Here is a 15,656-nt window from a genome sequence, read left to right on the forward strand (position 1 = left end):
CAAAGACTGTTGACTTGAGCAAAAAATTTGGTTATATCATGATGTCGGCCTCGAAACACAGAAATTTTCATACCTTGTGACCGCAAACACCATTCCTGCAGTCTCAAACCCAGCAACTCGGCTTTTGTTTTTGACAGACCCAAATCTCTAACCAAATCGTTCAATTCGGACTGCATTATCAGATGTGGATCGCCTGATGAGCACGGTTTAAAATCCGGGTTAATGTTACTGCATTGCAGTTTCTTCATCTGGTTCGTCTAAGGTCCAATTCTCTAGTGATTTCGGAATTGGAAGACTGCCGTCATGTGGCACGTGTCTCATTGCTGAAGGCAGATTAGGATATTCAATTGACTTCTTGTTTTTGGCAGAGAAACCAGACACATTAGTCAAACAGAAGTAACCGTCCATCACATGGTCTTTCTGTTCTCGCCATATCATAGGAACAGCAAACGGCATCGTCTTTCGAATGCCTCTGAGCCAGGCTCTCATACTGACAACACATGTCACACAGCAAATGTGAGGCGCCATTCCTTGAACTTGATCACCAATTTTGCAGCCGAAATACAGATGATAAGCTTTCTTCACAAGAGCAGTCATTCAACGGTGCAAGTGTATATTTGCCACAGATATAGTAGAATGTATCGCGGCAGTTACGACATTGATAAGACATATTGGCCGACACCAAAACATCTATAACATCAATTTACTTACTGTTATATTGCTACAGATACTATACTTTACTATACTGATACTATACATACACACTGACTATCAACCAAATGAGCAGGATCGGTGTATGCAAGTCACCATTATAACATGCTGAGACAGCGTCAAGCTCGTTCAGACCTGCCCAGGCATGCCCAGGATGTCAACTTCCACAGAACATCTTCCAACCTGGCCTGATTCCATGCCTGGACATGCCCAGGCTGCACAAACCGTTGTTGATAAGTCACTTACGGGAGCAAAAATGTTTGGATACAAATATAAGAAAAAATCATGACAAAACTGAAATGGTACGTGATGGGTAAATTTTGATGTGATATTCGTGATCAGCACCAAAAAATCTATAAGAAACACCCAACAGTGTTCAAGAAGTAAAAACTTTGTTGTGCTGTGGATCATTATTCTTCTAAAACAGAAATGGGTGGAAGGTGTGGAAAACCGAGTGGGTTTCTTTTAGCGAAATTTCTAATTTGAAAGTAGTTTAAAATTTGTGTTGCTGGGAAATTAAATTTGAAGTGTAATTGTTCATAAGATGCAAAATTATTATCTATATACAGTTCTATAAGTATTATAATCCCAGATATATTCCAGAGTAAATACTGTGTAGGATTGAGAGGGTTGAAAAAGATGATTATGGTGTAGAGAAGCAATAGATAAAAGCTTTTGTGCCTTGAAGTGCATCCTACATTGATTTCACATTCCGAGTAGATTTGTGGACAATTTGGATTATTAATCAAAATTAGTATTTACTGGTGCACAAAGCAAGAAATACAAGATTTTGTTTCCACTGTTGACCAGGCTGGTGTAAATTCATCAATTTGTGCCAATGTTCAGGACTTTATAGCTTGTATACTGTATTTGTCGTCCTGAAATAAAATTGAAAGTTAGATACAGCTATGACACCTTCTGCTTTAGGTCTTTGTAAGGTCGCATTTTGAATATGTGGATGTCACTATTTCCAGATAAATTAGGTTATAATTAATCCTAGTTTCTTAAGGGACAATTTGTTAATGTATATAGAGATGCCCTGATATAAAAATAGAAGCTATTCTTAATCTTGACAGTATTGATTCTACCAGCAAATGTGAAATGGAGGATAGACTGTCTGTTCACATTGTGTTTGATTTTTTTCCATGTTAATAGCAGAACTGTGTTGAAAAAGATCTTTATATTCGCTTGTAATGTTTACCCATAGATATTTAAACTATTCTGATAAAATGAGTAGATAGACGTCAAGTCTTGTATGGTGTGCTAGAGAGTTCACTGGAAAAAGCACACTTTTATTCAAATTGATTTTCAGTCCAGATAACTTTTGAAATTCTGCTGATGCATTAAGGACTAATGGTAAAGATGTTTGGAGGTATGATATATACAATACCATATCAACGGCGTATAGTGATGTTTTCTGTTCAAGTCCTTCTCTGATAATCCTTGTTATCTCTAATGTATTTTGAAAATGAATGGCGAATGGATCAATGGCGATTGCAAAAAGCAATGGTGATAGAGGTCACCCATGTTGAGTACCACATTTTAGTATGAAGTAGTTTGAGTTTGTGTTGCTGATGCAGATTGAGACTTGTGGACTTGTTGTATAAAGCAATTTTATCCATACACATGTATCTGGGCCAGACTCAAATTTGTGCAATGTGGTGAATGTGGATGCCAAAGGCTTTTTCTGCATTCAAAGATAATAAGATCTCTGGTTTGTTAGATTTTATGGGTGAGCATAATATATTAAGCAGACATAAAAAGTATGAAACTAAGTGTCTGACTTTAATAAATCTAGTTTGGTCTTGTGACATTACAGAAGGAAGTACTTTCTCATTCCTTCTAGCTAAAACCTTGGGTGAGTATCTTAACATCATTATTCAGAAGTGAAATTAGTCACACACATTACACATTGTGGTAAGTCCTTATTTTTCTTTGGAAAAATGGTAATTAATACTTGGGGAAAAAGTTTTGTTGTAGAATTTTGTTGTTTCTGTCTTCTAGAAATGTTGCTAATAATAGTGGAGCTAACTTAGCTGAAAAAGTTTTATAAAATGAGACATTCGATCAATGTATGCAATAAGCAGCTGATATCTCAGTGTTAGATTTAAAGTTTTCTCCTGTTATTTTGGAAAATAATTCAGCTACCAATTTCACTGGATTTGGACTTTTATGGTTTTTAGGAAATCATTTGTTGTTCACTCTACATCTATCTTCAAACACTGCTAATTTATTACAGAACATTTTGCATTCAGATTGTACACCAGTTGCTCTTTTGATAGTGGTGGATGTAAATTGTTCTCCTCCTTCAATGCAAGTCATAAACATTTGCTTAGCTTCTTCCAGGTGAGCACAAAGTGTTCAATTTTATCCTCAATTTTGCTCATGCTTTCCTCTATTTTTCCATTAGTTTTTGCTAGATTTTTTTTTAACTTTACATCAAAGTTATTGCTGAATCGCTTCTCCTGATATTTTATATCCTACTTCAATGTATCTATTCTGCTGTGTGTTTCTGTTATATCCTTCTTTATATCCTTTATATGATTCTTTATATCATTTATATTTACCCCCAGTGCTGTATTCAATACCTTCAACTCAGATAGCGCAACTTCATTTCTATCTTCTTCGTGTACCAAAGGAGGAGTTTTGTATCCCGTTGGTGATGATGCTGTTGACTCACAGTGGGTGTTGGTAGTAGCCCGTAGTAGCAAAGTTAAAGAGATCATGCTTGGTTCAGATATGCCACTCAAAAGTGGCGAATTTTCATTGCCCGGCTTACTCCCCGTTTCGTTCTCATATTGGCTGTTGGCCGGAGTGCATACTGCATCGTGAAGTCCTTCCTGAGCTGATTCCTTCTCCTGTTAACTTCAGCTGTCTGTGGCAGATCATATTAAGAACTTCAAACCAGCTTAGACTTTAATGAAACTTTAGCTACTTTTTCCATTTTTTCCTGACCTCTTGGTTTCCTGCTCATGTTTTAATATACTTGTAAGGGATTCCTTTTGGATTAATTAAATACAGAATATCTTGAATAGCTTAAAAAAAAGAAAAACTAAAAACATTGCTGCCAGCTAAGCACCTGCTCAGAAATCACTCGGAACTGATGTCACCAAATCCCAGAATATAATTTTCAAACTATAGTTATATTTAAGTGAAAGAAATAAATATAACATGTATTTGTATTTATTAACTGCACACAGGCTTCAGATCTGTGTAAGAAGATGAAGTCCTATATAAGCAGTGATTCAGATGTGGATTCCTCCTGTTCTTACTGGCCTTTGGTGAAGGTTGTTAAAATTTTTGTGCCAAAGAAAACCTGTAGTCTACCAGATAAAGTGGTACTGGTTGATCTTCCAGGAACTGGAGATACAAATAAAGAGAGAAATGACATGTGGAAGGAGGTATGTGGAATGCTTAGTTTAATACCTTTAAACTGTACATTAATTTTGTCTTTAAATCCTGGGATGACAAAGTAATAGAAACCTACTTTATTCCTTAAATAGTATATTACCAAGTGTTCTTATATTTGGATTGTTGCGGATATCACCAGAGCTCAATCAAACAGAAATGTATTAGAAATCCTCAACACAGGACTAGATGGCATTGCTGGTGGAGGAAGGTGTCAAAACATAGACATCATCTGCACCAAGACCGATGTCACTGGGATTGAAAGGCAAGTGATGATTATTATAATTAATGTTAAATTTTTAATTTGTATTTTTATTATGAGTTAAATAAGCACTATTTCTTTTCATTTCTAGTAATGAAATGTCAAAAGATGCAGTAAGTATTCTTTTCTTTTTTTAAGGGTTTGACATAAAGTATATACAGCATGGCATGTAAATAAAAATAGTGCTTTTTGCATCATTTTTGAATTGGCAAAGTGTTTGTATAGTACTTTGCATTAAATTATGTAATGCTGAAGTATGGACTTGAATAGAAACAATATTAAAATTAAACTGGTAAATATTATTTTGTTATTACTATTATAATTACTTACATTTGTATTTCTTTGAGATATTCTAAACTAAAAAAATCTACTAGTCATATACAACATTATTGTCTCTTTTAAAATATGTGTTTAAAGGGTTCTGAAGATGAAAGAAAAGAGATAACAAAAAGGAATAAAGAGGCCAAAATGAAGCTTATTGACAAATACGATAACCAAGTAAAGGTAAGGCTTTTTTTTATTATTGCGTATAGCTTTATTTACAGGAAAAAATACACTAAGTTCAAGTTCTGTTTCTTGCAGTACTCAAATAAGTATTAAAACAATGGATCAGGGTCACAAGATGTAGCCAGCTCCAATAGAGAAGGTATCATCACGGAAAAATGAGCAGGTGTTGCCTCAATGCATTCTGGTAGGAATGACACATTACATATGCTGTCTCACTCAGGAAGCCTGGAGAAGAAATGAGATTAAAAAAAAATGTCAAAGCCAATGTACAAGCCAAAGGAACATCAAAACAGTAGCCAGAAATTCCTATTCCCAACTTTACTTTTTTGTTTCTAACTTGACATTAAAAAATATATATCTATATTTGATATGTGAAACTACAGTAGAACACTGAGTTGGGTGCCACAATCTGATGCAGGAAAATGGAATCTGACATCACAATGCACAATCATGTTGTAAGACTAGTAAAATGGGATTTCCTGGAAACAACACAGCTACCAAAAAAGAAAATGTTATGACATTTTTTATCATGATGATAAAAATAATTCAAAACAGCAAATAACAACTCGGCACCAAGGTTATTTTAGTTCTATTTTTTAAATTACATTTTATTTCTATACTATATTCACCTCTCATTTTATTTTCAGTTTAGTTTTATGAAACTTGCGTTGTTTCTATTTTAAATTATACCTCTGGCAGAATACCTCAGTTAACTATTATGCAGACCCCCGTGACCCTGTGTTCGGATTCAGCAGGTTGGAAAATGGATGGATGGATGGATGTTAGTGTAGTTTTAAAAAATGCTGTTGGATGAAGAAGAACACATTGAAGCTGTGTCTACATTATATATGGTTGCTATATGGTTGCGAGACATGGACGCTATCCAGTGACCGGAGATGAAGACTGGACTCCTTTGGTACTGTGTCTCTCTGGAAAATCCTTGGGTACCGTTGGTTTGACTTTGTGTCGAATGAGCGATTGCTCATGGAGTCCCGAATGAGGCACATTACCTGCATTGTGAGGGAGCATCAGTTACGGCACTACGGTCATGTGGCGCATTTCACCGAGGGTGATCCAGCTCATAGGATCCTCATTGTTTGGGGTCGCCCACGTAACACTTGGCTGCGGCAGATAGAGGGTCATTTCCGGAGGGTGCGACTGGACCGCATGTCTGCTTGGGGGTTTGCAAACCAGGATCCCAAGTTGTTTCATCGTTTAGTGGGTGCAGCAATGCACTGTACCAGTGCCTGCTCCCCAACTTGACCTGACTTGACTACATTATAGAAAGGAACTGTACAAGAAGCAGATATGCCCATTAAAGGCTAAGTAACATTTCTTTATTACTCCACCTGTTTGCATAGAAAGGTATCTTCAGAAAGTTTTGTAAAATGAGTTTTAAATTTTGGATTAAAGACTTCATAGTACCTAATGAAATCAGGGCCATTAGCACAAACTGTTAGACATTCCTGGTTTGATAAATAGCTGTGTTAGCCCACTTTGTCACTTTTTGTGTTTGAGCAACTGAAGTGACCAAACAGCAGTTTTCTTCAAAGGAACATGTAACATTTTTTGAGCAACATAACATGTCATTTTACCTTTTTAGGTAAGTTTGTGTTTTTGCAACATGTCAGGGTCCTCAACTTCTTTACTCTATGAAAGCAGTTTAAGTGTGTTTTTAAATTAATTGGATAGTTTCACTTTGAGTTCCACAAACCAGACCACCATGTTACTTTCAGTGTCATACTTGAAGTATTCTCAAATATGACCTTAATATTTATTGTTCTTTTCCATGTGTCTATATTCTGTTGAGGCAGTTGACAACCATCATGCTCAGCGGGCTTTTGCCATATTGTGCATAGGTATTTAGTGAAAATGAAGGGACAGTGAGAAGAAATGTTCCCTCTGCATACCAGGTTGGCATGAACAAAAATGTTCAGTTACTTTGCCCTGAAAGCATTACTTACTATTATGCAATATTAGGACATTACTGTGATGAGCACAGACCAGTCAGCCCAACTAGTCTGACTAACCTATTCACCTACATTTTCCAAAATAATATTGATTTGACATTTGAAGACCCCTAATGTGCTACTCACTACCATACTACTTGGTAATTTATTAAACATGTATATTGTTCTTTTTGTGAAGAAAAACATCCTAACATCTATACAAAATTAACATAATTTACAAAAATGTAAAATGTTTATGCATTACAATACATAGCTGGAATTTCTTAAAGTGGCTTGCTTAAATCAAATATTCAGGAACAGATATATTGAATGTTGCTCATGACCTGTATTTTAAAAAAAATGTACAAGCAATTTAACCACATACCTTTTAAAGCACATATTACATATAACTAGAATATTAAAAGCCTTTCTAACCTGATTTAAATTGCTATAAATTACAGCTCTGTATCAAGAGTCTTAAATGAGAGTCACATTCTAGACTTGCAAAAATCGAATTTTGTTATTTTAGGAAACAATGTTTTCCATCCATTCATTCATTTTCAAATCTGCCTATTCAACCACAACCCAAATGTATCTCTTGCAAGCCAGGAATAAAAACCAAACACAAACAAGGTAGTTCTCAAACAAGACTAAACATAAAACAAGAAATCAAGGGAAAAAGTAGTAAAAAAAGAAGCGCTGCTCTAATTAGCCCCCCTATTTTTCACCTTTGAATATTTTCAATAGTTTTACCTTTCCTAAGCTGCAGTAAATTTCATACACTTAAGTAATGTATGTCATGCTTGAAATGGCACCCATGACTTCATTTGCTGATATATTCTTCTCAGAAAATGATTAAGCAATGGTATTTTTTTATGAAAGTCTTCTAAAGGCTTGTTTACTCTGAATACGTAGAATTATAGAGAAAATTAAAGAAACACTTTTTAATCAGAGTATAGCATCAAGTCAGTGAAACTTCTCGGATACTGATCTGGTTAGTTAAGTAGCAGAGGGGGTTGTTAATCAGTTTCAGCTGCTTTGGTGTCAATGAAATTAACAACAGGTGCACTAGAAGAGCAACAGTGAGACGACCCCCAAAATAGGAATGGTTTAACAGGTGGAGGCCACTGGCATTTTTCCCTCCTCATCTTTTCTGGCTGTTTTTTCACATCAATACTTGCCATTGCCAGAAGGTTTGCTGTGTCTCCCAGCACAGTCTCAAGGGCATGGAGGAGATTCCAGGAGACAGACAGTTACTCTAGAAGAGCCGGACAGGGATGTAGAAGGTCCTTAACCCATCAGCAGGACCAGTATCTGCTCCTTTGGGCAAGGAGGAACAGGATGAGCACTACCAGAGCTCTACAAAATGATCACCAGTTGGCCACTAGTGTGAATGTCTCTGACCAGACGATCAGAAACAGACTTCATGAGGGTGGCCTGAAGGCCCAACGTCCTGTATTGGGCCCTGTGCTCACTGCCTGGCACCGTGGAGCTCAATTGCCATTTGCCATAGAATACCAGAATTGGCAGGTCCTCCACTGGTGCCCTGTGCTTTTCACAGATTCATCCTGAGCACATGTGACAGACTTGAAAGGGTTTGGAGAAGCTGTAGAGAATGCTATGCTGCCTGTAACATCGTTCAGCATGACCGGTTTGGTAGTGGGACAGTGATGGTCTGGGAGGCATATCCATGGAGGGGCGCACAGACCTCTACAGGCTAGACAACAGCATCTTGACTGCCATTAGGTATCGGCATGAAATCCTTGGACCAATTGTCAGACCCTATGCTGGTGCAGTGGGTCCTGGGTTCCATCTGGTGCACGACAATGCTCAGCCTCATGTGGCAAGAGTATGCAGGCAGTACCTGGAGGATGAAGGAACTGATACCATTGACTACCCCCTTGCTTACCTGACCTAAATACGATAGAACACCGCTGGGACATTATGTTTTGGTCCATCCGATGGTTCCAGGTTGCACCTCAGACTTTCCAGGAGCTCAGTGATGCCCTGGTCCAGATCTGGGAGGAGATCCCCCAGGACACCATCCGTCGTCTCATTAGGAGCATTAAGCCCTGACATTGTCAGACATGTATACAAACTGCTGAGTACGCTTTTGAGTTGCTGCAATGAAATTTCAGCAAAATGGACTGGCCTGTCATATCAATTTTTTACTTTGATTTTCGAGGTGTCATGAATTCAGCCCTGTGTAATTGATAATTTTCATTTCTATCAAACGATGTGGCAACCTTTTGTTCCTAACACTTTACCCAGTCCATAGCAGTATAGATATCCAGATGGATTTTTTTCCCATTGAGATCTGATGTGTTTTCAAAGTGTTCCTTTAATTTTTTTGAGCAGTGTATAAAAATAGCAAGAAACAAGATCCTGTGATAAACCACTATAACCCTGGCAAGTGTTGTTTGTTAAGGTCAGAAACAGAATGTAAGACTGCATCCGCATTACTACATTTAAAAAAAATGTAGACATTACACCCTATTTTTGCCTTTCGTTCACATAGCCTTAGGCCTCATTTATAAATGAAAAAATGGTTATAATTTTTACAGGAGCAAATCAAAAGGCAAATTGAGCATGGAAAGATGAGGCAAGCAAATAAGCGCGCGCCCTCTTCTACGCGGTGGTGTGCTGGAGAAGCAGCATAAAGAAAAGGGACGCCTGGACAAACTGGTGAGGAAGGCAGGCTCTATTGTAGACATGGAGCTGGACAGTTTAACATCTGTGGCAGAGCGACGGGCACTCAGCAGGCTCCTATCAATCATAGGGAATCCACTGCATCCACTGAACAGTGTCATCTCCAGACAGAAGAGCAGCTTCAGTGACAGACTGAGGAGATCGTTCCTCCCCCACACTATGCGACTTTTCAATTCCACCCGGGGGGTAAACGTTAACATTATTCAAAGTTATTGTCTGTTTTTACCTGCATTTTTATCAGTCTTTAATTTAATATTGTTTTTTTCTATCAGTATGCTGCTGCTGGAGTATGTGAATTTCCCCTTGGGATTAATAAAGAATCTATCTATCTATCTATCTATCTATCTATCTATCTATCTATCTATCTATCTATCTATCTATCTATCTATCTATCTATCTATCTATCTATCTATCTATCTATCTATCTATCTATCTATCTATCTATCTATCTATCTATCTATCTATCTATCTAGACACACATAGAACAAAGTGCATTCTACATATTAGAGTTTTCTGTGCTGATAGTGGTTAAAAATGTGATAACAGCTTCACAGTCTTTTTCAAGATCGAGTGATATTCTCATAAATAAATACCCTGCTTGGTTAGGTTTTTATCAGTTCAGACACAAACTAAAGCTTCATTTATAAATGTAAGCATTTCTCTACCTGAGAAAAGGTATCCATCCATCCATCCATCCATTCTCTTCCGCTTATCTGAGGTCGGGTCGCGGGGGCAGCAGCTTGAGCAGAGATGCCCAGACTTCCCTCTCCCTGGCCACTTCTTCTAGCTCTTCCGGGAGAATCACAAGGCGTTCCCAGGCCAGCCGAGAGACATAGTCCCTCCAGCGTGTCCTGGATCTTCCCCGGAGCCTCCTCCCGGTTAGACGTGCCCGGAACACCTCTCCAGGGAGGCGTCCAGGAGGCATCCTGATCAGATTTCCGAGCCACCTCATCTGACTCCTCTCGATGCGGAGGAGCAGCGGCTCTACTCTGAGCCCCTCCCGGATGACTGAGCTTCTCACCCTATCTTTAAGGGAAAGCCCAGACACCCTGCGGAGGAAACTCATTTCAGCCGCTTGTATTCGCGATCTCGTTCTTTCGGTCACTACCCATAGCTCATGACCATAGGTGACGGTAGGAACATAGATCGACCGGTAAATTGAGAGCTTTGCCTTAAGGCTCAGCTCCTTTTTCACCACGACAGACCGATGCAGAGCCCACATTACTGCGTATGCCGCACTGATCCACCTGTTGATCTCACGCTCCATTCTTCCCTCACTCGTGAACAAGACCCCGAGATACTTGAACTCCTCCACTTGGGGCAGGATCTCGATACCGACCCTGAGAGGGCACTCTACCCTTTTCCGGCTGAGGACCGTGGTCTCGGATTTGGAGGTTCTGATTCCCATCCCAGCCGCTTCACACTTGGCTGCGAACCGATCCAGAGAGAGCTGAAGATCACAGCCTGATGAAGCAACCAGGACAACATCATCTGCAAAAAGCAGTGACCCAATCCTGAGTCCACCAAACCGGACCCCCTCAACACCCTGGCTGCGCCTAGAAATTCTGTCCATAAAAGTTATGAACAGAATCGGTAACAAAGGGCAGCCCTGGCGGAGTCCAACTCTCACTGGAAACGGGTTCGACTTACTGCCGGCAATGCGGACCAAGCTCTGGCACCGATCGTACAGGGACCGAACAGCCCTTATATGGGGGTCCGGTACCCCATACTCTTGGAGTACCCCCCACAGGATTCCCCGAGGGACACGGTCGAATGCCTTTTCCAAGTCCACAAAACACATGTAGACTGGTTGGGCAAACTCCCATGCACCCTCTAGGACCCTGCTAAGGGTGTAGAGCTGGTCCACTGTTCCGCGACCAGGACGAAAACCACACTGTTCCTCTTGAATCCGAGGCTCGACTATCCGACAGACCCTCCTTTCCAGGACCCCCGAATAGATTTTTCCAGGGAGGCTGAGAAGTGTGATCCCTCTGTAGTTGGAACACACCCTCCGGTCCCCTTTCTTAAAGAGGGGGACCACCACCCCGGTCTGCCAATCCAGAGGCACTGTCCCTGATGTCCATGCGATGTTGCAGAGGTGTGTCAACCAAGACAGTCCTACAACATCCAGAGCCTTGAGGAACTCCAGGCGTATCTCATCCACCCCCGGGGCCCTGCCACCAAGGAGTTTTTTGACCACCTCGGTGACCTCAGTCCCAGAGATGGGGGAGCCCACCTCTGAGTCCCCAGGCTCTGCTTCCACATTGGAAGGCATGTTAGTGGGATTGAGGAGGTCTTCAAAGTACTCCCCCCACCGACCCACAACATCCCGAGTCGAGGTTAGCAGCACACCATCACCACCATATACAGTGTTGACACTGTACTGCTTCCCCCTCCTGAGACGCCGGACGGTGGACCAGAATCTCCTCGAAGCCGTCCGAAAGTCGTTCTCCATGGCCTCCCCAAACTCCTCCCACGCCCAAGTTTTTGCCTCAGCAACCACCAAAGCCGCATTCTGCTTGGCCTGCCGGTACCTATCAGCTGCCTCCAGAGTCCCACAGGACAAAAGGGTCCTGTAGGACTCCTTCTTCAGCTTGACGGCATCCCTCACCAATGGGTTTGGGGACTGCCGCCACGACAGGCACAGACTACCTTACGGCCACAGCTCCGGTCAGCTGCTTCAACAATAGAGGCACGGAACATGGCCCATTCAGACTCAATGTCCCCCACCTCCCTCGGGATGTGGTCGAAGTTCTGCCGGAGGTGGGAGTTGAAGCTACTTCTGACAGGGGGCTCTGCCAGACGTTCCCAGCAGACCCTCACAACACGTTTGGGCCTACCAGGCCTGACCGGCATCCTCCCCCACCATTGAAGCCAACTCACCACCAGGTGGTGATCAGTTGACAGCTCCGCCCCTCTCTTCACCCGAGTGTCCAAGACATGTGTCCGCAAGTCCGACGACATGACCACAAAGTCGATCATCGAACTGAGGCCTAAGGTGTCCTGGTGCCAAGTGCACATATGAATACCCCTATGCTTGAACATGGTGTTCGTTATGGACAATCCGTGACGAGCACAGAAGTCCAATAACAAAACACCGCTTGGGTTCAGATCAGGGGGGCCATTCCTCCCAATCACGCCCTTCCAGGTCTCACTGTCATTGCCCACGTGAGCATTGAAGTCTCCCAGCAGAACGAGGGAGTCCCCAGAAGGTATGCCCTCTAGCACCCCCTCCAGGGACTCCAAAAAGAGAAGGGAGAAAAGGTAACACAGTCAAATCTTACAGTTCTTTCAGAGTTATAATATCTATGGAATGTATATGACACTGCACCAAGTCTGTAATAAGAAGCATCTGTGGATGTTTGATCTGAAATAATTTCATTTGAATTGACTTAATCAGTCCAAAAAACAGTCAGGATCATCCATTAAACAGTTATGACTGAATTAAATGTTAATTATTTTATATTGTATTTTCAGACTTTCCTCATGGGTTCTTCTGGTGAGTGTGATGTTAGCAACAAAATAAAGGTGTTTACAGTGAGTTCTAAGGAGTACTGGAATGTTAAAAGAGAAAAGAAGAATATTCTTACAATTGAAGACACTGGTAAGATTTTCAGTTTATATAATTAAAATTAAATTACACATTTACTTAGTACATTTTTAATTGTGTCTGGTCCAGGATTGTGTCATATGTATTCAGTGCTGCTGGCATAGACCCAGGAACAGGACTAAACAGATTTCCTTGCTCAACATATACAATCTGAATTGGCCATATATTGATTTATGTACTACTAGGGGGCTGTGCCCCCTGCTCGCTTCACTCCCCCACCAACCAAGGGGGCAGAGTGCACGCCAGTCACTTCGCATCTCTGCCGCTCGCATTGTGAAGGAGGGGGGACTAAATGCACTCTAAGGAGATGCGGTCGGATCAGCTGCTGTCTTGCTGCCGAGCTGCGTGTTCTGCTTGTAGTGCTGCGTGTCGATCATGTAAAAGTGTGCACAGCAGCTGTCCTTTTGTCTCACTGCCTTGTCTCACGGGATGTTAAAGTGTCTCCGAGAAAATCACGTATTGTCTCCTTCCAAGCCTTCCAAGATTTTTTTTTAATAATAGAGAGATATTCATTGTCTGTCAAACTCCATATATTTTGTGGGTTTATAAACAAAGAACAAAAGTGGAGTCATTAAATAATCTAATATACAGTCATCCCTCACCTATCGCGGGGGTTACGTTCCAGAGCCCCCCGCGATAGGTGAAAATCCACGAAGTAGCGACCTATATTTATTTTATTATTTATACATATTTTAAGGCTTTATAAACCCTTCCCACACTCTTATAAACCTTTCTCACTCTCTTGTTAACCTTTCCCACACTCTTATAAACACTTTCTATGCTCTTAAACACTTTCTACATTCTTAAACACCGCAGACCAACACTGCACACTGCACGCAGCAATCAGACGTCAATGTGTCTGCACTCACTTTGTGAAGGGGGGCAGCTGAACTCACGCTGAGCAGAAATTGACTTTGTGCTGCTTCTGCCAAAATGCCTGCTTGTCGCTCTGCGCGTTTGGAAGGAGGAGGAGGAGTGGGGGTGTGTGAGAGCTGAATGCACCTTCGCTCAAACCCTCCTCCCTGGAGGCGCAGTACGCTTCTGCCACTTCGCATTGTCAAGGGGGTGGGGAGCTGAATGAACGCTAAGGAGAAGTGGACTTTGTGCTGCTTGTCGCTCTGCGTGTCAATAATTTAAAAGCCTGTACATCACCTATTTTCCTGTCTCACTGTCTTGTCTTGCGTGAAGTTAAAATGTTTTATAATAGTGAGATGTTACTCATATCCTTAGCCCGACATCCACATATCATATGTGTTAACAAAGTGTGTTTTATAAGTTTACATGTGTTTAAAGCATGTGGGATGGGTATTTTAAGGCTTAAACTATAAAAATGTTTATTTATATGGTCTTTCTATATCGCGGATTTTCTCCTGTTGCTGATGGGTCTGGAACATAACTTCCGCGATAGGCGGGCAATCACTTGTATTTAAAAACCCGCGAAGTCGTGAATCCGCGAAAAGTGAACCGCGAAGTAGCGAGGGATTACTGTACTGTACTTGTCTTCAGGATGTGGAAGAAAACCACAGAACCATGAGAATACCTGGGCAGACACAAAGAGAACAGCCAAACTCTTCACAGCTAGTGTCTGGTTTAGGAATAAATTGAATCCCGTGGCGATAGCTACATCATTTTTGCAACCATATCTAATTATTATTGCTAAGATGGGTTGATATCTAAGTAATCAATGTAGACCTCATCATTAACATGTGCAGTGCACCATGCAATGTGTATATCTCTGTTATATGCCATTTGGAATGGGATTGAACACTCTGTTTTTTTCCTTTCACGTTTGCTGCATTGTCATTAGCCTGGCCTCTACAGTTGTTAAATGGAATGTGCAACTCTTTGAGTCTGTCCAGTATGACATTCCACAAGTTATCTCCAGTGGTTTCCTCAACTGCCACATACTGTATATAACCCAGGAAGTTCTCCTTAACCTCTGGCTTGGGTTTCAATACCACAGTGCACACAACTATTGGCATTTGTTCCTTAAGACTAAAATCAAGAATGCAGTCAGGGAAAATGGAATAGTATTTAGCCTTTTCTAAATAAGAGACAATGGTTTACTGGATTCTGTTACCAATTATCTCTATTAGCTCATTCTGTACTCTTTGTCCAAGGTAGTGAATGTGGATGCTGTCATTTTTTACTTTAGCAAGATGATTTCTACGAAAGGGCTTACCTTTGCCAACAGTTCAATTTCCTTCAAAAAGTCCCCATTATTTGACTCATAAAGAAGTTATGAGGATCCCCTAAAAGCCAAATTTCTTAAAGAAAGTGACAGAGTGATGCTCAACAGGCATGTGCAAGAATCACACCATTATTTCCTCTGTCTCTCCAAAGTGTCAGCTCTTCACAGTCAACTGTCTTGCCCTTTTTCCGACAAATTTCAGCATCGTCTTTGCATAATCTTGGCTATTCTCGTGACTCTTCGGTGTGGCATTTATGTTGGATTAATCACTAGAACACTTTGAGGTCAGTTTTACATGTTTAGCACCAG

The 15,656-nt window shown here is 40.9% G+C and overlaps 1 protein-coding gene across 2 annotated transcripts in view; it reads left to right on the top strand.

Annotated features, from left to right (window-relative positions):
- Positions 1-15,656, top strand: part of LOC114642148 (nuclear GTPase SLIP-GC-like) — a 525,435-nt gene that overhangs the window by 39,940 nt on the left and 469,839 nt on the right. The window contains exons 7-11 of one of the 2 annotated variants that reach the window (XM_028818645.2): positions 3,912-4,112; positions 4,215-4,384; positions 4,473-4,494; positions 4,799-4,885; positions 13,024-13,150. The exons of the other annotated variant lie outside the window; for it this stretch is intronic. Of the exons in view, the coding sequence (XP_028674478.1) occupies positions 3,912-4,112; positions 4,215-4,384; positions 4,473-4,494; positions 4,799-4,885; positions 13,024-13,150 (607 nt within the window). The remainder of the gene's footprint in view (positions 1-3,911; positions 4,113-4,214; positions 4,385-4,472; positions 4,495-4,798; positions 4,886-13,023; positions 13,151-15,656) is intronic. 2 annotated transcript variants of the gene reach the window in all.

The sequence above is a fragment of the Erpetoichthys calabaricus genome, chromosome 14 (assembly GCF_900747795.2).
Source record: "Erpetoichthys calabaricus chromosome 14, fErpCal1.3, whole genome shotgun sequence".
NCBI lineage: Eukaryota > Metazoa > Chordata > Cladistia > Polypteriformes > Polypteridae > Erpetoichthys > Erpetoichthys calabaricus.